Genomic DNA, 24,208 nt, shown 5'->3' with positions numbered 1-24,208 from the left:
ACTTCTAGGATGAAAGTAATTTTCTTACCTTTTCAAAAGTCCTTTTCATTGAACAAATAAAACGGCAGGGATGCACCCCAAGCCCTGCTTGTCTGAGCACCTGACTCTTTACCATCACTACGAGGACCTCTGCTTTGAGCTGACCACACTCCACACGACTTTCTGTGGCCTTAGATCACTTTCAAACATTTTTTTCCAGGAACTGGCAAAAGCTCCCGTAGTACTCCACCCCTCCACATCCTTCCTGTACTGGGTCACTTAAAAATAACTAGACACAAAGCACTCTAAAATCCAGGAAATTATTTTAATAGGAGAATAACTGGCCACCAAAGTTGTAACAAGATGGAGAACCCAGAGTAGGGTTTGCATGGCTTTAAATTAAGTCTATATCTTTTACATACTAAATCTTCACTTCTTAGCTGTGACTTCTTACCTACCAAAAGCTGTGCAATGTGTGACTTAGTTAGTAGAAAATATTCTTTACCCAATGGCCCCAATTTCTCTCACAAGAAAATTTATTTTTAAGCATTTACATACCACAAAAAATTGTCCTCATTTGAATTGGGAACTTTTTATGCAACTACTTCATAAGTAGCTTAGTAGCTTGGTTAAGTAATCATTCAACTGATTGGGTAAATGTATAAATCTATTATAGAAACTTACATACAGAAATAAGCATGAACAAAAATTAAGGCAGCAAAAAACTTCCTACTCAGAGATTCAATGTGGACAGCCAGAAGTAGTTTCTGTGGGAGTTTCTAAAAGCAAAAATTCATGTATCCCTCCTTAAAAGAAATATGTACAAATATCCTTTGAAGGCCATTTTCTGCCATTTATATTTTCACTATAATTAGATAAATATCTCACATTTTAAGTAACCAACCTTTATCATTGGGCATTGTGTTTGTTTATTACTACAGACATCTGAGATAATTCCTATATAAAGGTAAAAGTTTATAGTTTTAGCATTCCAGCCGAGGGTTGGATAGAACAGTGCTGTTCCCCCCTGGTAGGTGCTGAGTAGCAATGGGAGGGAACCTATATGACAGCCAAATCTGTTCCTACCACAAGCTGGAGATCAAAAACTACCACAACAACAACAACAGCAACAGGAAGAGGAGGAGGGGGAGGTGGTGGAGAGGAAGGAGGAGTGGGGAGGGGGAGGAGAAAAGTCCAGGATCCTACAATCCCCCAAGGGCTCTATATCACCTCTTAATGACTCCATCACTTCCCTACAGTGTCACCCTGTGGCCAAGCCTTTAAAATGTGGATGGGGTATAGATATCCAAACTACAACAGACATTGGGGCTATATCCAGTATTTGTTACAAATGGCACCAGTACAATAATGCATCCTCATTGATACTTTTGGGTACACGCATCCCATTGTTCCCTAGGACAGAATCCTAGAATTTGAGCTACTGGTTAAACACTGTATATTAAAGTCATGACTTTTCCATTACAGTAAATGTGTAGCTTATAAGTTCTTTCTAACATGCCTGACTGGAGGATAATAAAGGCATGGCTTGTTTGAAATAAACAGATAGTAGTATGCATCTCAGTGGCTCAGCACACACTTACTATGTGTGAGACACTATGAACCCCACACATAAATAACACATAAGATAGATAACAAATACATTTATACTTGAAGGAAAAAAAACATGAAGGAAAGCATTATCATTAGTGAAAGATAAACATCAAATCAAACATGAAAGAAAGCATTATTATATTTAAAGGTAAAAGTCTACCACATTGTAGCTCATCCATCAACAAAACGACAACTTCCAACTCAAATGTGCTTAAGATTCCATGATGATTGCTGAGATTAACACCCAGGCTTATTCAGGAAGCCAAGTTTTTCTTGGAGAAAAACTGTGGTCAATGGGCCAGATTTCTGCCTTATGGTTCCGTGCTATACAAGAGAAATAGAATATATACCACATAGGCAAGCCACACATGTAGTTCTAAACTTTCAAGTAATTACAGATTAAAAAAAAAAAAGAGAGACAGGTAAAATAAATTTTAGTGGTGTGTCTTATTTCCATGAATGTTCTCTCCAACATGTAATCAAAATTGAAAATGGCTAAGATCTTACAAGATCTTAATTACATATAACCTTATTTATTTCTTGTAACAACCTTCACTCCAGTGTGCTTAAGTATATGTAGACACTTCTAATTTTGGACCAATCAAGTTTTCAGTGCACAACCTCATAGGTGGCTACTGGGGGGTACCACAGAGAACAGGGATAGTTAAAAGGCAGACGTTGGCAGTTTTTTATGGAAAAGGGAAAATGATAAATCTCTAGGCTGTAGCCCTTTAAAAAATGTTGTGTAGGTAATTAAATAGAACTGTTTTTATTGGGTGGATGAAGTACCCAGGTTTCCAACTGAAGACAGACCTAGAATGAAGAGTGGCTGTCTCAAGGGAAGACAGGACTTGTGCTCTCTTTCACATGGATCTCAGTGTCTTGTCTCTTCTCCTGGAAGCCCAAGTCATCGCAAATTAGAGAAGTGGCTAGAAATTGTAACTCTGATGGAGACTGCACCACTCAGCACCCCGCAGTTGCTACCTCAAAAATCTCCACAGAGCTACTGAGAACAGAAGCAAATCAAGGCCACTGGATGAAGGGTGGGGATCGGGAGCATGGAGAACGGAGTTACAGTGCATTCGTGCCCTCTTGGTCCCTGCAGTTCCCAGTGCTTGCTAATCCTATCTCACCAAAGAGCGGATCCAGATCTCGGAATAGACCACCAAGACAGGGATAGTCTAAAAAGACACATTAGTAGTCAAGGTTCCGGGGAATACTACAGTAAAGAAACTCACTTGTGTATCCCAGCTCTCTTCTCTCCCCCATACTTTTGGAAGTGGACACATCTAACCAGTAGAACCAAAGCATACAGGTAGATAGATACAGGACATATTTTCAGAGCCACTTCTCCAAGACTGCAAACTCGGTGGCACCTTGTTTGATATTTTAAAAAGCCCCTTACAATAATCCTTAATAATACAGCCAAGCCCAGCCCCACCTCTACCTTACCTCTGATCTTACCCACACATTATTTTTCAATTTGAACTTGAATGTTCCCAGGTAAACTGAATCTAGCCTCTTCTCTCTCCTGTGAGTTGAACTTGGTTCCTCTATCGAGGATTACCTCAGCAACACCTGGAACCCTCAGCAAAGACAAAGCAGAAGTCTTTCCTCCCTAGAACATGAACAGACTTTCCTAGCCCTCCTGGGTAATTAGGAACCATTAGAGAGTGTGTCCCAACACATCCACACATCTCCTGTCATCAGGGGCAATCAGACATCCTAGAGGAGACCTTGAAATTCTTGCACAATCCTCAATGTATTGAATCCTTCTAAGGCAGACAAGCTCCATCAATGCTTATCATCCTTGATCATTTTAGGGCAAGAACAACAACACTTTAGCACTCAACTAGCACTTGCAGTATAGTGATATAGAGCAAGATAGATGATAGATAGATGGCAGATAAGTAGATAGATAGATAGATAGATAGATAGATAGATAGATAGATAATAGAAAAGATAAATGATAGATGACAGGTAGATAGATAGGTAGATAGATAAATAGATAAATAGATAGATAGATAGATAAATGGTAGATAGACATATGATAAATAGATAAATGTGTATGTATATATGTATGTATGTTTAGTAATAGCAATACAATTCTCAGTCAAAGTCCTATTTCCTTTTATAATACACTTTACTGTTTACATTTTCTTTAAATAAAAATATAGTATTTTTTATTTTCCCATCAAAACTAAATAGACACTTTGCCTTTAAAAAACAGTTTTTATATGCAAAAGAAAATGTCTAGAATACCTCAGGCTTGGTTACTAAAGCACCACTGTGTGCTTGGACACATGTAAATGTAAACGCACACATGCACATGCACACACAGCAGCAGCCGTCAACATCCGTGTTGTAAGGAAGCCTCTTTTCCTATCAGGGGACTTGCAAATGTTCAGCTGAGAACACTATTCAAGATCTTAAAATTGTGTCCAGGTATGTCCCTAAAGCTGAGGGAATGTGGGTGATATAGATTCCAAAGCATACCATGATACTCTGCTTTGAGAATTGCAAAGCATTTTCACAGGACTATAAGGATTCTATGTTTTCAAGCAACATTCTCCTAGAAAATAGAAAATTTGTTGCATTATCAGTTAAGCTACAAAACATCCAATGCGATTAACAACCATAACAGTGGAGGTCTAAACTCTAAAATGAAAGGTTTTACTTCTCCAGAAACTATGAAAGTAACTCATATTGGCTTATCTGGGCCACAGTAATGGTGTCAGTATACACATAGTTTCAAAACTAGGGGGCTGTTAGATAAGTGTAGAAAGAAAATGACAGGATGTCTAGAAAACATTTAGCTGGGACTTTACTGTGAAGTCACTTGTCTGGACCATAAGGAGTTTGGAGATGGGCTTCCATGGGAGAATGTTTGGAAGCTGCAGGGAAAAAAATCCCACTTCTCTTCCAGAAAGGTTACCATGAAGAAGACAGTGGGCACCCCTACTCCACACAAGACCTTCTGAACCATTTCCAGACAAAATAGTTTGTCTGAGCATCAACTTCAGAAAGCATCTTTATTCTGCTTCACAGCAGTAAGTTTTAAAAGAGAGGTGAGAGGGGCAATGTAATTCAGTGGTATTCCTTTGAGTCCTGCCTATGTATGACCAAGGTAACTTTCACCATCACAAGCCATGTGGAAAGCTGTGATGGGAATGCAGGGCATCCCATACCCGAGTGGAAAGGACCACAAGCCCACAGAGCAAGGCAACTGTCATCCACATTAGAGGTAGGAAAGTTTTAGTCTTCTGGCCCAAGAAGCTTTCATTGTTCTGGTCTTGTAGAATCACAAAGGTGATATAATCTCTAATTTAAGGACCCAGCCGTCAAGTTTATCGTTCTTTAACCATAATAGGAAAAGTCTGAGAAAAGGAAAATGCACTCCCAAATCAGTAGACACAGGTGCCATGTAAGACCCAGCTGTAGCAGAGCTGTCCATGAGTGAGCTGAGCAGCTCACTGTGCCCAGCAGAGCCACGGGAAGGAAGAGGGACCACCTCAGATAAGCGTGGGCTGGTAAAACGGTCTTCTGTGTTCCATGTCAGCTTTTAAAGTGGTCACGGCAGCACCAAGCATTGCATTTCTTCTTTCTCACATGGTTGTGCCAGTCTCCATCTGTCAGCTTACTTGTGAAGAGGTCAAAGTTTATAGCCTACATCACAGCTATAGGCATACATCTACTGTGTGTCCCGCCAAACACCTAAATAGAAGTTATTTGAAAGCAAATGAATGCCCATTAACTCTTGTCTAGAGCTTCACACTTGTTTCTAAGATGGTTTATATATATATATATATATATATATATATATATATATATATATATCATTCTAAGCTATATAAATGCTTAGGCAAACAATTACTGAAACAATAAATCTACACTGTGGTTAAAACAGAACTTGAAATATTAAAATGTAGGCATTGTAAGGGATATGGCAACTTTGGGTATTTCTGTGTCCATCCAATGGAATCCTTTGATAAGTCGTGGGCACTTTAATCTTAACAAACATCAAGAAAATGAACCAGACAATTAGGCATTTGGTTATATGTATTCCAGCCATCTAACTTTTAAATAAAATATGTTTTATGTTGGGTATTCAGCTAGTTACTGGAAACTACCTTGATTAGGCTGTACTGATGGGCACTGGCTTAAGCTCAGGTGAAGCTGTGAGTTTGGTCCCCAGCACCACCAAACAAAGCAAAACTTACTGAAGAATTCAAGGAAAGTGAATATTCAATAAGACAGTCCTTAAAGTAGAGACATTAGAGAAGCTGCCTTCATGAGGACAGTTAAGAGGGAAGCTGGCCGTGGACAGTGCTCAGCAGAAGGACACAGGTTCAGCAAGCCCAGCTTGGGTTTCATGCCCAGAACCACAGAAAATAAACAGGAGACTTGCTTCTCATTTGTCCCATTTATTCATTTGTTTACATGGCTCTACCAACCCCGCCAGGTATTCACAAATGCCCTCCTAATGTTCCTTGAAGTACTGTATACAATAGAAAGATGAAATATTACAGTGTGAAAGTAAACTAAACATCTGTCTATGGATATGTGCTTAACATACATCTGCATGGTAGAAATGCTGTAATGTCATCACAAGCTCTTCAAGAAAGTTACTGTATGCTCACAATATAATGTTCAGGAAAAATGGGATTCAAGTTTTGCAGAAAATACAATTCCTTTGCAAATCTTTATTTATTGCATACACATGCAGAGAAAGACCTGTCAGGGACCACCTCAGATAGCTCAATACAGAGTTTTCTCCAAAGGATGGGATTTCAGGAGATTTAACTTATCTTCCTTCATAACTTTCTGTGACTTTCAATTTTTCCAAAAATAAATGCTGCTTTATAAATGAAAAACTGACTTTTCAAATGTTATGTCAAAGTTTGTAGCCTACAATACAACAGAGGCATAGGTCTACTGTGTGTGCTGCCAAAGACATAAGTAGAAAAGTTTCTTGAAAACAAATGAATACCAATTAACTGTTGTCTGGAGCACCACATTTGTTTCTAAGATGGCATAATGAAATGGCAGGATTCCACCCCAAACAGAAGAAAGGAGCAGAAGTCATTGCAGCTGCACAGTATTTTCCCTCTCTATGTACAGTGTTGACATTCGCAGGAACAACAAACCCTACTTTTAAAGCACAAACATCAATTTAGCCACTTGTTTTTTAAAAAGTTAAGTCTTACTTTAATACACATATTATGTTCATTACAGTAGCAAGATCAGCCTATGTTACCTGGCAAGACCCTGTGTCATAGGTAAGAAGATACATACATACATACATACATACATACATACATACATACATGATAGGTAGCTAGCTAGGTAGATAGATAGATAGATAGATAGATAGATAGATAGATAGATAGAATATAAGATAGATACATTGATTGATGGTAGATATAAAGATACATATATACAAACATACAGATAGATACATAGATGATAAATAGATGCATACATAATAGATGAGAGAGAAAGAGAAGGCAGGTCTTCTATCACATTCAGAAATAACTGATTCATACAACAAAGATCAACCTTTCACCTACCTGGCCTTTAAAGCAAATGATTCTGCAGTTCATAAAAGCACTCTTCTTTAAAATAAAAACAAAACAAAAAACCAAAACAACAACAACAAAAAACAACTGCTTAAGAAACTCACCATCAATTACACATTCTCAACAAAACTGTTGGACTGTCCATAAAGAAGGCAGATAGCTGTCTCTTCCTCAAAACTGACCAGAAAATGAACAGAACACACAGAACCAGACTCAGTTTGCTGTTTAAATAGCTCCCACTTAAATGAGGCAAAAATGAAATTGTAAAGAGTTCAGAATAATGTTTTATAAATGATAAACAGATAATAAATAATAAGTAAATCATGGTATAGATTTACAAAAAGCACTTTTCACAGATATCCGTATTTATTGAACATGCCCCTTTACTAGGTGAGAATTGTCATGCCCCCTCTGTAGATGAATTGACTAGGCTGGAGAAAGGCAGACCCAGAGCACTGGCCCCCTGGCCTCACTCACTGGGCACTCTGCACTGTGCTGCACAGCCAAGCTCCACTGTTCCTGTGCTAAGGGGGCCAAGATCAGAATAGGTGGAGCACCTGTATGAACAGAAAGAAGGATAGTCCTGGCCCACACCACCAGGCTGATAAGGGACTTATGCAATGATGTTTCTAGAAGGATTTTATAGCTGGTGCTCTGTACACACTAGATCCTACCAGCCAACCACTATACTGTACAAGCCCAGAAACAAATGAGACCTTCCAATAGTCCTAACACAGAGGATGAGTGTGCTCTGTGGCCAGAACAGAAAGCCTGTGTCCCACAGATGTACTCTTCTTGTGTATCCACGTGAAGACAGATGCAGAGGGCACATGCTTCCCTCATACGCACCCAAAGTCTCTGCCACTCTTCTCAGTGATCCAGGACTGAGGTGCAGATGGCCCCAGTGGCAGGCACCAATCAAGACCCTGAAAATACACATTTGCATTCTAACATGATTAATTTCTGGGTGTGGTCACACACGCCTGTAATCCGTCATTAGAGTAGTGGAGGCAAGAGGATTGTGAATTCAAGATCAGCCTAAGCTACCTGGCAAGACCCGATCTCATAGGTAGGTAGGTAGGTAGTATATACGTACATACACGATAGATAGATAGAGAGAGAGAGAGAGAGAGAGAGAGAGAGAGAGAGAGAGAGAGATGATGGACAGATGGCTCAGCCAGTAAGAGCACCTGACTGCTCTTCCGAAGGTCCTGAGTTCAAATCCCAGCAACCACATGGTGGCTCACAACCATCTGTAATGAGATCTGACTCCCTCTTCTGGAGTGTCGGAAGACAGCTACAGTGTACTTACATATAATAAATAAATCTTTAAAAAAAAGATGATAGACAGATAGATGGAGAGATAGATAAGATAGATGATAGATACTTAGATTGATGATAGACACAAATATACATACACACAAATATACATAAGTAGATATATAGATAATAGGTGATAAATACATATATACATAGATGAGAGACAGTCAGACAGACAGACAGGCAAGAAATCTTCCATTCAGAGCCTTCTGAGGTGACAGGGTGCTGACTTCTGCATCTTTGATTCCAAGCATCGCACAGTGTAGTGCCAACTCCATGAAGTAGGACTGAGCCGCAAGTCAAGACCATGGATCCTTCAGGGGCTGTCACCACACCCACATTCCTTCAGTGCCCTGGCTCTCAGGGACTTGTCCTGGAACTGACATTATAGAGGTCTGTAAAGTAGCTTAAGGCTAAAAAGACAACCACAGAGAGCTTTGCTTAACTCATGTGCTTTGAGAAATCTAGGGCAGAAACAGCAGCCTATAAAATGGGTTTAATGGAAGGGTCCAGATCAGACTAAGGAATGTTCCACTCTTGCTGCAAACATGCCTTGTCCAGACTAGGAAGAATAAGACTGGACATAAAAATGTTTCTTTCCTCATTGCAGATTTCTCAAGTCCAGGAAATGTTGGTAGAAGTCTGGGCCCTAGACACCTGGCTTAAAAAATTGTCCTGGGAGAATCACTAAGCTCTCTAAGCTCACTCTGCATCTTCACCTGCAAAGGCTGCAAAAGACTCAAGGTGGTAATGTGAGTGATGTGCTTGGATCACTATAAATCCAAATTAGCCTGAAGTTAACAGTAGTTGGCCCGGGGAAGTGGCTTAGGAAATAAAACATTTGCTGTGCAAGCATGAGGACTGAGCTTAGGTATCCAGTACCCAGTTAAAGAGCTGGGCTCCTGCCATCCCAGCAGTAGAGGGGCAAAGCCATTCTAGACACATTGTCCAGCTCCAGGTTCAGTGAGAGATCTTGTCTCAAAAAATAAGGTGGAACGCAATCGGGGAAGATTCCTGAGCTGGCTAGTTCTATGTCAACTCGACACAAGCTAGAATCATCTGAGAGGAGGGAGCCTCAATTAAGAAAATGCCTTGATAAGACTGAGTTCTGGGCTATCTTGTTAGGCATTTTTGTAATTGGTTATGTGGGAGTGCCCAGCCCATTGTGGGTGGGGTCATCCCTGGGCTGGTCATCCTGAGTTCTTTAAGAAAGCAGGCTGAGCAAGCCTTGAGGAGCAAGCCAGTAAGCAGCACCCCTCCATGGCCTTTGTATCAGCTCCTGCCCCCAGGTTCAATGATTGAACTGTGTTGTAGAAGTATACGCCAAAACAAGTCCTTTCATCCCCAAGTTGATTGGGTCATGGTATTTCATCATAGCAACAGAAATCCTAACTAAGATAATACCTGACAACCTCTGGCCTCAGCATACGCACATTGTACCCTCATATATATGCACATTAATACATACACACAATTATCAATTAACTGATTCTTAGAATACAGTGTGCTACAGAACGATGTTCATTTGAAAACTGAGAAATTAGTATTCTAAGTGAAATTACTACTTTATCTTACTTCCTGGGAAGAAAATAATTGGCTTAGGCCTACAGAAAGGGAAATATTCTAAATTAAGTGCTTATTGACTAAAGGAGATGATAAAGAGAGAGAGCCATCTAGACATCCAGATATAAGAGAACTTTAAAAAAGAAAGGTGTCAGTACCTTATGAGAGGAATAGATAAGGGTCATACCATGGGACTTTCAAAATATTTCAAAATGTGTACCTCATGACCCATGAAAATTATCAAGGTAAATATACATATAAAAGATAATATTAGGACTGCAGAATGATATTTCTGATTTCTGGGGTTTTTTGTGTATAAATATATAATGTTCAAATATACTCAGGGTCAGATTGATAATTATCAGTTTTAGTTTGATTTCTTACTCATTTATAATTATTGACCTGGGAATAATAAACAGGTGTGTTTTGAGAAAAGGAAAAGAAGGTAAGTTCTCCACTCTTCTCCAAGGAGCTTCACATGTTTGGACCATCCTATACTGATGACTTGTAAGAGCCAGAGGTGCTGGAGGATGTCAAGGAAACTTCCAGATACAACTGGGCTGATGCCCATGTGAGCATGCAAAGACTGTGGCAGCATGCACCAGACCTGCATAGTCTCAAACCACACCAAACCCCAGCGCTGAGAAGAGGGTGTGGACACAAAGTCTCATGCCTCCAGCTGTTTGTAATCAATACATGCTGAGAAAGGGGACAGGAGTTTTCTCCAATGGAGTGACACTAGGTGTATCTATCAAATTCCAGGGCAGGCCCCTTGCCCACAAGTGGCTGATTAACACAAAAACAGACCCCACGGGTTTTCTGTGCTTTTGTTTGTTTGGTTGGTTGGTTGTTGATTGGTTGGTTGGTTGGTATTTGTTGTTTTATTGGGGTTTTGTTTGTTTTGATTTAGGTTTCTGTAATGGGGAGTGGTGTTGAGAGACAGAAAGAACATCATATTGGGTGGGTATAGGGAGGGAGGCTGTAGGAGAAGTTGAGGAAGGGAAGAAGGGGATAATATCAAAAATGTACTATATAAAAACGTTTTAAACAGTTTTTTAAAAGTAAAAATGATTGCTAAGTGATATTGGACAAATAGCTGATTACAGACAACCTTACCCTCCCCACACAATTTGCAAGCAGAAAACAATACAAATGAAGATGTGTTTGCAAGCATCCCTGAGCTTACAAGACAGTTCAGTCATAAGAAGCAGATGTCCCAGAAGAGGGACATAGTGAGTCTGGGGTCTGGAAAGTTTCTCCCCTCTTGGCATTTTCCAATACACAAATACAAAGAGCCAAGAGGTTGGGAAGCCGAGCAGAAAGCAGTAACTATAACACAGACTGGGACCAACACTGTAGTGATCTCTGGGGGGCAAAGGAGACAAAGGAGGAAGCGTTGTGTAAACAGCCTCGGCTTCTGGGATGCTGGATTTCAGAAACCCGGAACAAACTGGCAGGAAAGCTCTTGTAAACCCTGAAACCTGGCCAACCAGCTCAGTCCCAGAATGGATTAATCCAATGTCCGAAAGAAAGCAAAAGTAAGTCCTCTCTGAAGGAAAATAACATCACTGGGGGCCTCGAGTTGCCTCTGTTTTTCATACACGATGTCCAACACTCAATTGAAATTATCAGGCATATGGGCAGCTATTAGTTTACCACTGAATCTTGTTAAAATGGACCCACAGAGAGTCTGTGCTTCTCTGAGCTGAAATTGTTATTTTAGGAGGGCTACACTAAGGTTCAAGTAAGAAGGTGGGAGGCACCAAGCCTAGCCTTGGATAGTGTTTATTCAGAGATGTACATGTTTTTGGCCCATGCATCTTTACATCTTAAGAAGCAGCAAGCTGGGCATGGTAATAGGTGTCTATAATCCCAGCTACTGGGAAGCTGAGGCAGGACAATCACAAGGCCAAACCAGCCTGTGCAATGTAGCAAGGCCCAGTCTCAAATGACAAAACAAGAAAAGGAATAAGTGTCCTGTAGAGACTTCAATCCCTCACTCTACTACCCAGAGCAAAGCAACTAGCACAGCAAGGTGCAAGACACAGAGCCTGGCTTCCCAAATGCCTGGGCCTAGTCCAGGTAACCTGAGACCATTGGGGCCTGCTGGGATGCCGTGTGGCTGTCCATGACCAACATGGCGTAGTTACTCCAGCCTAGGGGTGGAACTCACTTTTTCAGACTATGCCAATGGCGTCACTGTTCAGCTGTCCATGTGCAAAACAAACTGCCACTCCATACAGATTCCTTCTTGAGGATATAAACCTGGAAACAAATCATGCTGCTAAATGAACTGCCCGGATGACAGACATAGATACCCTGAAGTATCTAAGGGTCTAAGTATCTAAGTCTAAGTATCTAAGGACTGGTTCTTTAAGGGGACCAATTGATCCAAGCTGCAGGTCAAGTCTCGCAGTTCATATACACTGGAGGTGTATACAAGGGACTCACCCGTCCTTTTCACAATGGGATGGGTCACATCATGGGAAGCATTGTCCCTCCTGCTTGTGACAGGGGGGTAACATCCAGTCTTTGAATGTCCCTTGGGACACACGGTGCTCTCAGCACCATCACTAGGTCATTGGGTCATTGGGCCACTGGGTCAGCTGTTTCCAACGGGACAGCCACAAGCAGGTTAGCATTTTATCCTCACCTATTTATCCATTCATTTTGGGAAAGTACTTTGACCACCAGAGTTGGTGCAGAAAGGCTTCATCTTTCTTGGTCACTTTCTAGGTCAGCAATCAAAGCAAGCCAGGTGAAGATGACGGAGAGCGAGGCCTTGACCCAGGTTAAAAGCCAAGCTTCTGCCTCCTCCAGCATGGCTGCTCCTCTCTCTAGCAGCAGCAGCCTGATTGGCAGCGTAGAGAAAGGTCTTCAGGACATGAAACTGAAGTCTGGCTCTATTGTATAATGCTCCCTTGTGCATCCCATGTAGGCCCCTTCCCCATGAAAGGTAGGCACTAGCAGGGGATGGCTTAGAAAAAGTCCAAGTTGTAGTTGGTAGGATGAATTGCCCAGTTTCATGTAGGTGGAGAAAGAACTCAGACTCGGCTCCCAAGAGCACACCATCTCATACCCCAGCAGGGAACATTAGAACATTTGAATTGTCTTGTTTTTATTTTTCAGAATCACTCTTAAGCTCTTCCTACAAATGCAAAACACCCTATTGTGGTGACTTCCAATGCACATTTCCACTTAACTTCAGAGATTTGCCTGATGTCTTTGGCACAACACAGCAGCAGAGGAAGGCCGCAGTTCCTTCAGCTTCTATTCAATGTCACTCAAGATACTGGCTTATCATTATACTCAGATCAGGGTCAGACAATGCCACTAAAAAAAAAAAAGTACATGGAACTTGGACTACATTGAAGTTTATAACTTTTGTTCGCCTAAAGATATCATTGACTGAATAGAAAGTCAAGACATAATAAAAGAAAGTGTTTTCAATACACTTAGCTGACAATGAATTCATCTCTTCATAGATATTAAGGTAAACAACATGCATTTCTGATAGTCAACCTTTTCATGTATAAAAATGGCAGATCATATAGCTTAGCAAGATACAGAGTCTCCTACAAATCAACTCAATAAAAACTGGGTGGGTAGTAAGTATCCAAAGGGTTCCCAGCTTTGTTGTAATTTTTTAGACAATTGCTTTCTGTGTAGCCCAACTTGGCTTCAAACATGTGGCACTCCTACCTCAGGGTGTTGAGATTACAGACATGAGCCACTGTGCCAACTTCAGCCTCATTATTTATTGGGTAAATTTACCTGAAAATGAGACATTACTGTATGTTTACCACTAAACACACTGATTCCAAGGGCCTGATACCAAAGGCCACAAGAATATATATAAACTGCATAGCTTATGTACAGCTGGGGAGAACATAGCAATAAAAATAACTATTTTGGAAATTGAGCAGTAATATTGAAGCTAAATATTCTTATGCATTATAAGTCAATACTTTTATTCCTATGCATGCCTACGCAACAGAAATGTGCTTGTGTGTATATGTGTTTCAGAAACCTGCATATGGATTTCTTAGAGTATCTTCAAACTGGAAGCATCCCCAGTGCCCATCACCCATGGGATGGATGAAGAAACTGTTATACATGCACCCAGTGGAGTGAAGAGAAGGAGAAGGAATTGATGCATCCAGACACACGGAGAAATCTCTGAAATAAGATGTTTTGGGAAAGAAGCCAACATGGAACACTGTAGCATGAGTGTGAATTTGTAAAACTCAAAAAAACAAGCAACAGCAATCAATAATGTGAGAAGGAAGGATGCTGGTTTCCATGGTGGCCAGTAAGGATGAGCTGGCTCAAGGTTGGTTTCTGGAAGGCTGATCATGTGAATTGCTGGACCTGAGTCTGAATCACAAAAATTCCCCTGTTTTATGAAAATTCAAACAGTGACTCACTTAAGGTTATTTTCTATGTCAGCTACATTTTGAAAACTAGGTTTGTTTTAAGTTTATCATTTAAAGAACATGTAAATAATTTTTAAAATATTAGAAAGTAATGAATAATTATGAACATGAACCCAAGCAGTTTGGGCAGCAGAAGAAAAGAGAAAGCAGATCACGTTATTATATAATGATCTTACTGATACAGTGAGTCTGTAAAATTGCTGCTGAAAGAAGACTGTGGCTTCTTATGATGCATAATATTAGCACTTAGAACATAGTATTAACTAGCTTGATTAATGCACCATATACTTCAATAATGATGTACATCACACCCACTAAATTTTGTATGAAACTCCCTGGGCCATAGCCTTGCTATTTTACAATTAACTCACAGATTGGTGAGAAACCTGTGACTTTTTAAAAACAAAAAAACAAAAACAAAATATGAAGCGAGACAATCAAATTCTCTCACAAAAGATTCAAAGCTTGAATGCATGAGAGAATGAGAGATGTTTTAGTGAGAAATTAATGTGTTTTGAAAAGGGACATCTGGGCGTGGTCGAGAACACCTGTAATCCCAGCACTTGGAAGCCTGAGGAAAAGGGATTCTTGGAGTCCAAGGCTAGCCTGGGCTACATAGTAAGTTTCAGGCTAGCCTGGTATACATAGTAAGTTCCAGGCCAGTCTGAACTATGAGAGCTTATTTTATAAAAACCAAGCTACTGAGTTGGTAAAACTGTAGGTATGGTAGAAGTTAGACTCATGAGGGACACAGAGTAATTAATGGCAACACAAAGTTGCAGAGCAGTCAGCTACAAACAATATTCAAAGAATAGCTAGGTCCTAATATAGGCAGAGAGATACTCTGTCTTGTATGGCCTTATAGTATTTGCACAGTTCCTGGCACTCACTTGTGACCATTATTTAAGACTACTTGAGTTCCCATTTCTCCCTTGCCATCAAAAAGTTATAAAGCAATCACCCATGGGACAGACCCTATTAACCCTAGGAAAATAATGGCAATACTCACAAAGCAACTACACACTTGTTTAATGAGGTCTTAATAGCTGCCTTAAAATAGTGCCAACTGTTGGGGTGATGATTTTGAAAATGGAGGAAACACTGGATGATGAATGGTGACCTTGGTGTTGCAAAACCACAAAGAATTGAGTGTGGGGACACATTGGTGACAACAGTGGATAAAATACTCATGCTTAATTCTAAGTAAGATGGGTGAAAAACTCCAGGAACTTGATAAATGCACCTTGGTAGAGGAAGGTCCTCTGATAAAATAGCAGTTGATAATTTAAATGTTCCTTTGTATAGGGTCCAATCCTGGTCACCCCTTTATGCCATGATCGTGGGGGAGGGTTGTAAATAAATGACTGAGTGCAAACTTTCTATTCCTCCAGGGGTAACAGGTTAGAGTTCATCTAAAAATGATGTCCCATCATTTTCATACCCTTCATCACAATAATGTACCTTATCACAGAATGAACTACAAGATATTGCCAGGACAGGTCTGTCCAGGACTATGTCTACTGTGGTTTCCAGTGCCAACCAACTGCTAAACCAAAGAGGCAACACCTTTCTAAGTACAAGTGAAATAATGCAATGTCTAAGATTGGCTTTAAAATAAGCTCCCCTACCCACCTCCCAACACACACACAATGTGGGGGGGAGGCTGTAAGGACACATACACCAAAATAAAAAGTAAGAACATGGAGATTGTTTAAGCTAAATGATGGCGGTTCATGAACTCTTGTATTCCACGTGTATTTTAACTTTTTTTTTTTTTTCTGAGACAGGGTTTCTCTGTATAGCCCTGGCTGTCCTGGAACTCACTTTGTAGACCAGGCTGGCCTCGAACTCAGAAATCCACCTGCCTCTGCCTCCGTGTTTTAACTTTTTTAAATAAAAGAAGTAACAAAAACCTCTCCTAAATGATTCTAGTAATGAAAACAAAACAGAAAAATCAAAAGGAACGAGACAGCAGCTGACAAACATGCCTACTTGCTGTGCTTGGCTCTGTATTAAGAGCATGGGTGGGTAGTTACCCATGAAGTCTATGATGGGGGTATGCATGAACCCCATTTTCTAGGCACTTTCTCAGCCCATCTTGGCATCACTAAGCTTAGAGAGATGACTTAAGATCACAAGTGTTGTAAGTAACAGAGGCAAGATGTAAATGCATACGTTTTACCCCTAAAGAGAGCCACCCCCAATTCCTCCACCTCTCCTGGGGTCATTCTTACTGACATTCTTACAAGTTTTTAAAAATCCATGAAAGTGCCCTCCAACTCCTGTTAATCGCTGATATCTGACTTATGAACTGAGTTATAACATCATAAACTGAACCTTTGATCAAGCTGCCACCTTCCAGCTCCCACACTGCTAGCTCTTGCGGCTTTTAAATAGTTGCTCCGATAGAGTTTGGAAGCTAGTCCTCTTGTTTACATTAGTCACATAAATAGCATGGTCTCAGCTGCAGTTCAGGAAATTAATCAGGTGTTGTCTAAATTAATCACCTAAATAAAATAGAGGAACTCAGTAGCCATGCAAAATACCAGGACCCAGAGTCCCGCCTTCTGTACTCTCATAGCTCTGAGATGTCTTTGTGTAGGTATGGCCCACACTTATAAGAAAAAAAAATAATCTCAGGCTCCACACATTCATTCTTAAAGATAGCTTGACTTGCATCATTTTATCTGTCCTCAAGTCTTCAGGAAGTCCACTTCTCGCCCACCTGCTTTGATGTTCTAAAACTGTTCTCCGTAGACCTCCCCAACTTTAGCATCCTGTCTTCCATCAGAGCTCAAGAAGAAACATGTTACATAGATACAGATTAACTCAAATGTGGTCATTCCTTTTCTGCCTTTTCCCTAAAAGTATATTTGAAGCATTTTTAGCCAACGTGAGGTGGTATAAGTCTTTATTTTTTCATTGACTCCTGTGTTTTCTAGTAAAACAGAAAATCATGTTACCTGAATTTTTGACCCACCTGTGACATTAATATTCTCTGCAGGAACAAGGAGAGAATACACTGCCTTTTTCCCAGTAGGCAGGAAATCTCATTTTAATTCCTTGAGGATTGAGCTAAAATTTAGAAGTTACACCAGTGAAAAATATAACAACGAATCTGAAAGAATGCCATGTCTAATCAAGAGCCAAGTGTTCTAACAGTCAAGCAATCCCCACAGTGCCAGGTTCGTACTTAACACCATCTCGGCTTTCCTTTAAATACTGGCCATGATTTTACTATAGCATCATACATCACAACAAGACAGAGCTACATTCTGAGAAATGAATCATTTCTGTCACTGTGTGAACACTGCCAAGTGTGCTTGATGGAACTGAGATAGGGTGGCCCACACCACACCAAGGCTAAGGACATCGCTGTGCCACAGAGTCAGCTCACCACTGGTGGCAAGGTCATTTTGCAATGCACTGCTGTCTATAGGCTTGGGCTTAGAAGAATTTCTTTTGTGATTTCCATTCAACACACAGCTAGGAAATAAAGCTCCCTGTACTCAGGCAGAGGGGACCTGTAGCTCACATATTTTTAACTTTTTGAGACAGAGGCTCACTCCATAATCAAGGCTGGCTTTGAGTTCACAACAATCCTCCTGCCTCAGTCTCCCAAATGCTGGGATTATAGGCTGGCTTTATAATCACATCTTGAAGTGTTACTGGTACAAATGAAAATGTGTGAACTCCCAATATATAAATATATTACAAAGAGTTAATATTCAACAGTCAAAGGGAACAAACTTAATAAACAGGTATAAATCCCTTTAAAGAAGAAATAGACATGCAAACACAAAGCCACTTTAAAATTATGAAAATTAGAATTCAAGACTGGAATAAATATACCTTGGCAATCTGATTTATTTCATCTCAAAATGGCTTTTAAAAATTAAACTTTTCTATTCTATAATATTTAAATTACATTTACTACAGTATGAGTATTTATACAGTTTTGATCAAGAGAGATGAATAACAACTTGAAAATAAAGTGGCGCACGCCTTTAATCCCACCACTTGGGAGGCAGAGGCAGGCAGATTTCTGAGTTCGAGGCCAGCTTGGTCTACAGAGTGAGTTCCAGGACAGCCAGGGCTATACAAAGAAACCCTGCCTCGAAAAACCAAAAAAAAGAAAGAAAAAAAAAAAAAAAGAAAAGAAAGCTTTCAATAGACAGACAATATAATTGTTTTTAACTTCATGTATTGGAACAAAATGTACAAAGAAAACAGTATCACACTGCAAATGTCTTCCATCTCTCCAGGGTGCAATGCTTGTCACTGACTAAAACCCAGAGACCAATGCAGCTTACAGGACAAAGCATTTTTACATACAGCTAACACCGCAAACATGAGTTTTCCTGTGTTGTCTTCTCAGCATGAATTACAATAATCTAAATACTAACATAGCCAGGATTAAACAACTAATTTTCTAATCTCTTTAATTTTTTATTTAATTTTAATGGAAAACTATTTACTAAGTTCAAGTAACAAATAGTTCTGAAATTTTTATAAGATTTAGCAAATGTCTTATTGCATTTTCCCTTTATTTGTATTCAGTAAACAAAGATGAGAAAGAAACTGTGAAGTTAGTTACTATACCCCCATTCAAGATCATGAACTAGAATAGAAATCCTCCCTCATGGCCTCTGCCTTCTACAAAGATTTATGAACATGCATGCAGTGCTACCTAATTCAATAAAATGTTGAAGAATTCCTGCCTTGGGAGTCAAGTTGGGAAGGTTAAAATGTCTGTCTAGTAACGAGGTGACACAGAACCTGTAGTCCCTTTAACACTAAATCAGCACAAATATAAGAAGCATGTGTAACTCTCCATGCCTCTAGAGCCAATGATACCCATCCCTCACCAACCCCCCACCAAGCAAGTGAAAGCAGGGTGAATACAACAGCAGATGAAGAAGAAAGACAGCCATGTTGCTAAACATCTTTCCTGCTTCAGGCAAGATGTGTAAGGCTGCATAAGTGGACCAGACCAACTGGTCTGTGTACTCTCTATGTGCAAACACTTAAAAACATCTCTCCAGTGAAGTGAGGGAATGTCACATGAAATTTGGTTATTTGGAAATAAACCTCTCTTTCCTTTGAGCATATGGTGGTCTGAAGGTGCACTTCTCAAGATTCAACAACAGCCACTTGATTAGTTTTTAAACAAGAATAAACAAAAAAGGAATTCACAAATTACATCCCAACTCGTATCTCATCCAGATTTAAAAAAAAAAATCTGAGCTCAGTGGATTTAAAAAGAGCCTCCTCAACAAAGCCCTCTTTGGCATGCTTAGTCAATATATCTGGAGTTGGACTTTACTTGTGTAGAGCCTGAGCTACAACAGGTAAAAATGAAAGTAATTAAAAACAGTGAAGAGGAAGCTGCCTCTAAGAGCTGGAGAGAGCACTGAGTTAGATGAGATGGTAGAGAATTGTATCTCTTGTCAGAGCAGAGCACACCAGACCTGACTGCTAAAGAGGAAAGTTTCCCCTTGCCCTGAATGGGGATTACTTAGAAATAAGTACATCAGATACATATTTGAAAACAGGAACATTCTTTTGGAGGCAGTGAATCACGTTACCACGTTACGCATTTTTTAAACAAATTCACCTGATTATATCATCATTATTGTTCTAAAGAAATAGCCACTGTGGAAAAGCTGATAAGACAAACAAATAATTTCCCATAAAACCCTGGAATACCATGAGATCAATGGAGAAGCACAAATGTTCCTCCAACTTGGACACATTTGAAAAGCCAGCTTATTGATGAAAATAAAAGAAAACTTTAGGGTTTATGTTCTGGTACATTTTCTGAAATTTTCTATAACTTTTGCCAATAAACTTAATTTGAAATATTATTTAGATAAATTAAACCAATTGGTATTTCTTCTTATAATTTAACTATAAACATATATAACTAGAAATGTAAAGTGATTTGAGAAAGAAACAGAACTCAAGAATGGTTAGAAGTGGTTCACAGGAAGAATTGAGTCATTGTTGCAACATCCTAAGATGCTGGATTCTACCTCTGTAGACGGGTGACACCTCTGGCTCACTGGATGATGTCCCTTATAGGTTTGTGTGGCTACTGACCTGATTTCTCAGAGTGCCCACTTCAATCATCTCTGTCCTTAGCTTTTCAGATGCAGTGTTTGTTACTGTTTATTTGCAGTTCACATCCTCCATGTAGCAACAATGTTGCAGTATTTTTATAGTCTTAGAAGCAGATGATCACAGCACTGGAAAGTGACACAGTTAACTGAAGGGAGGCCAATTGCATACACTACAGACTTAGGATAGAACATAACTCCATGGCATCTCTTCATAATTCTTCAGTTGCCTCTAGGTAGCAGTGTTCAAGAAAAGCATAATTCAGCTAGGCTAACCCATGTCAATAAAGCGTTTCTAACATACAGGAAAATTTAAAAATTCTCCAAGTCCAACTTCACATTTTTTTCTGGAATGCTTACATCTCAGTTTTACTTACAAACTATAAAGGTCCCAATTCCCAACCTTCCAAATATGCATGAGGTGACAAGCACCATAGTTCATGTGACAGTAAATAGGAAAAAATAATTTACCAAAGATGGCCTCCCTAGAACCCCAACTATTCAGGGGTTTCACGTCTCTATTAGATTCCAACTTAAAGATAACTATCCTGAAGATTCAAGTCCTGACCTTTACATGGCCATAAACAATGCTTTGCAAATAACATTGGCAGGTTTGGCAGCCACAAAAGCTCTAACCACTCTTGAAACTCAATTCCAGAGTAACCATAAGTGGTTATTTGTGAACTTCACAATACATACAAAGGAAACAAATAATTTAGAATTGAGTCAGGGGTGTGTATTTTAAAGGACACCGTTTTATTTTCGACATAGTGGAACTTAAAAATCCCTTGGGGAGGGGGGTCTTGTGGGCCTTCTAACACTATTCAAGAATACACACACACACACACACACACTTTCAAAAATAGGTTTGCTTAAAAGTTGTCTTAGATTCTAGACTGCACAACTTGAATTTTCTATATTTCTAATACCTGTATCTGCCAGCTTAGAAACTAGTTTTCCAAATGACTGGGAGCACCTTCAAAAGTCAAAGGGCATCTTTTACATTTCAAACTCCTAACCCTTCTGATGTGTTTAAGCACTTATCATTTACCGAAGTTAATGATTTACAGTGAAAACCAAAAGCAATCGTGTGCCTGATGTGGTTTCAGTTCCTCGAGTTCTAAGCTTTGTTTTAAGAGGCAGAAACATTAGCTGGCCATCCTAACCACCATTGTCTGAGCAGCAGCCTCCGAGGTTTACAGTGCATGCAGTCTGGTCAGATCTGCACAGAAAATTCAGCCTAGAAATATTTTTCTGGAACAGCAAAGGCAACCAGTCCCCCCCCCACACACACACACACACACCGCACCCCCACATACCTCCCTCTTCCAAGGTCTGGAATATAGAGGCAAAGAGAAAACATTTGGCTGAATAAAATCATTCCTCTTTAACTGTAATAAACAAATGGCATTTGAAATCAATATGGTTCCTATTTTGCAGGAGTGGGATTCAGAGGTTAAGCCATTGCCTTCTCCACGCCTTGAGCACACAACAAACCCATTCAAATTATGACCTACAACTGAAAGGTCTCATTTACTTTAAAGTACAGAGCGTTCTTTTTAAATGCCCATGTTTTTAAACATGAATTCGGGGACAAATGCTAATTCTTGGGAGACAGTGTCTTTATGCTGACCTCGGTGGTCAAACATTCTCAAGACCTAAACAACAACGCATGATTGACAAGGACCAACAAACGCATCTGTCTTGGTAGTGGGATTAGTGCCCAGCACTACGGGTGAGCCATCACTGGCAGGTAAAGAACTCTGCCGGTTCGGAGGCAGTGAAAAAAGAAACCAAACTTTCCGAAATAGGGTAGTTTGGTCTCACCAAACCAATCTAAATCCAACAGGTGTCAACACACACTCGCCACACTAAGGTCTAGAACAGCACGGAGTGGTTAGGGAAGAAACTGAGAGAAATCTGACCTAACCTCTAAGCGTTTTGCGAAGGATAAATAAATAAATAAATAAATAAATAATAAAACCCAAAACCTAAGCTAAGCTAAACCAGCCTGGTCTCTAGCCCAGCTGGTCGCTAGGCGGTGGGGTTAAAGGATGGTGTTGTCAGAATCTCTCTGCTCACTCACAGGGACAAGCGTTGCTACAGGGTCTCCGAGCACTTGTCCCTACCGCTGTCCGCTGTCCACCCAGCACCAGAGTCGGACAAGCAAGACAGCGAGGCGCCTGGGGCTGGAAGCCAGGGAAAGGAGGGTTCGAGGTACCTGCTTGTCCAAAGCGTCCCGGGCGCCTGCGGGTCCTGCGTTGGTCCTGGGTGGTGCGGGCGTCCGCTCACAGCTGCAGCCCTCTAGAAGGTACATGCCCGCTGGGCGGCCGCTCTGCTCGCCTTCGAAGTAAAAGAGCACATTCTGGTAGAGAGCGAACCACTTCTCGTGCCAGCGGCTCGCCTCTGCAGCCTTCTTGCTCAGGAAGCCGCGTTTGGTGCCCTCCTTGCGCGCCAGCATGGCCAGGTACAGGGCGTGCCCCTCGTTGTAGCGCACGCTCTTCTGCATGGCGAGGGAGCGGAGGGCGTTCGAGTCGTAGCCTCAGCTTCGTGGCGGGGTCATCGCAGATTGCCCTCCGGGAGGACGCACCCCAGACTGCCTGCCACGGGGCACCCCGCTCGCCGCCCAGACCTAGGGCGCCTATCCGGGCTGGAGCACCAGCACCGTCTCCTCCCCGACCGCGCCCTCTCCGGCCCCCGACGCCTCCTGTTCCCCGGAAGCCCGGTGCGGAGTGGCCCTCCGAGGGCGCCCGCACCAGTGTCACTCCACCCGAAGTATTGCGGGAGCCCAGCCTCTGCGGCGGGCTGCGCTATGCTATGAAGCGCGCGGCAGCCAGAGGACTGTCCTCGGGCAACGCGCTCCGGGAGACAGAAGGTAAAACGTCACGTGGGAGATCAGCAGTAAGCGGCTTGGAGACCGATTTAAAGGGTAAAGCCGGCGCGGTGGCGGCCGCGGAGGCGCTGCGTGCTCACCCCAGAGCACATCCTTCACTCGCCTGCCAGGACCCTGGCCTCCGCTTCTGTCCAGGCCAAGCCTGGATGGGGCAGATCGCCCAGGAGGAGCAGGAGCGTGGTAGCGCCCAGTCGCTCACAGCACAAACACGCACAAATGTGCTCTCATACATACACAGGCAAATGCACACTGAACATACACATGGAGACTGAAGCATGCACACAAACACACAACGCTCATATTCACGCACAAAATCACACATGCACCCAAATACAATAAGCACAGGCATACAAGCATACATGCACTCACAACATAAATTAGCAAATACTCTTTAATCCAATGCTCACAGTCATACACATAAGACTGCAATGTACAGTCATGTATAGCACATTCCTAGGCACACAGATATACATTCACAATTAAAAAATTACATCCACAACATGCACTTCTGAAAAACGCAAACCCACAAATTTGTAAACAGGCAACTACATATATCTACATATCTTAGTGCTATCTCAAACACCCTCATATTTACTGTATTCAGTGCATACACATTTATAATCATATACACATTCACACAATCATCAGAAAAACATACACCTATTCAGAAACACACACACACACATACACACTGGCCTTTTCTGTCAC

General features: G+C 41.0%; 1 protein-coding gene across 2 annotated transcripts in view; it reads right to left on the bottom strand.

The window, feature by feature from the left end:
- The window catches only part of Rasgrf2 (Ras protein specific guanine nucleotide releasing factor 2), a 233,932-nt gene extending 210,446 nt beyond the window's left edge, over window positions 1–23,486 (bottom strand). Inside the window, exon 1 of one of the 2 annotated variants that reach the window (XM_029468511.2) lies at window positions 22,829–23,486. In XM_029468511.2, coding sequence (XP_029324371.1) covers window positions 22,829–23,116 — 288 coding nt within the window. In that variant the 5' untranslated portion in view covers window positions 23,117–23,486. The remainder of the gene's footprint in view (window positions 1–22,828) is intronic. The other variant, XM_021180496.2, reaches the window with a different exon arrangement.
- Window positions 23,487–24,208: the final 722 nt, after the last annotated feature.

The sequence above is a fragment of the Mus caroli genome, unplaced genomic scaffold (assembly GCF_978045245.1).
Source record: "Mus caroli unplaced genomic scaffold, Mus_caroli_1 scaffold_15, whole genome shotgun sequence".
In the NCBI taxonomy this organism is placed as follows: Eukaryota; Metazoa; Chordata; class Mammalia; order Rodentia; family Muridae; genus Mus; species Mus caroli.
This window is presented reverse-complemented; position numbering and strand designations above follow the sequence as displayed.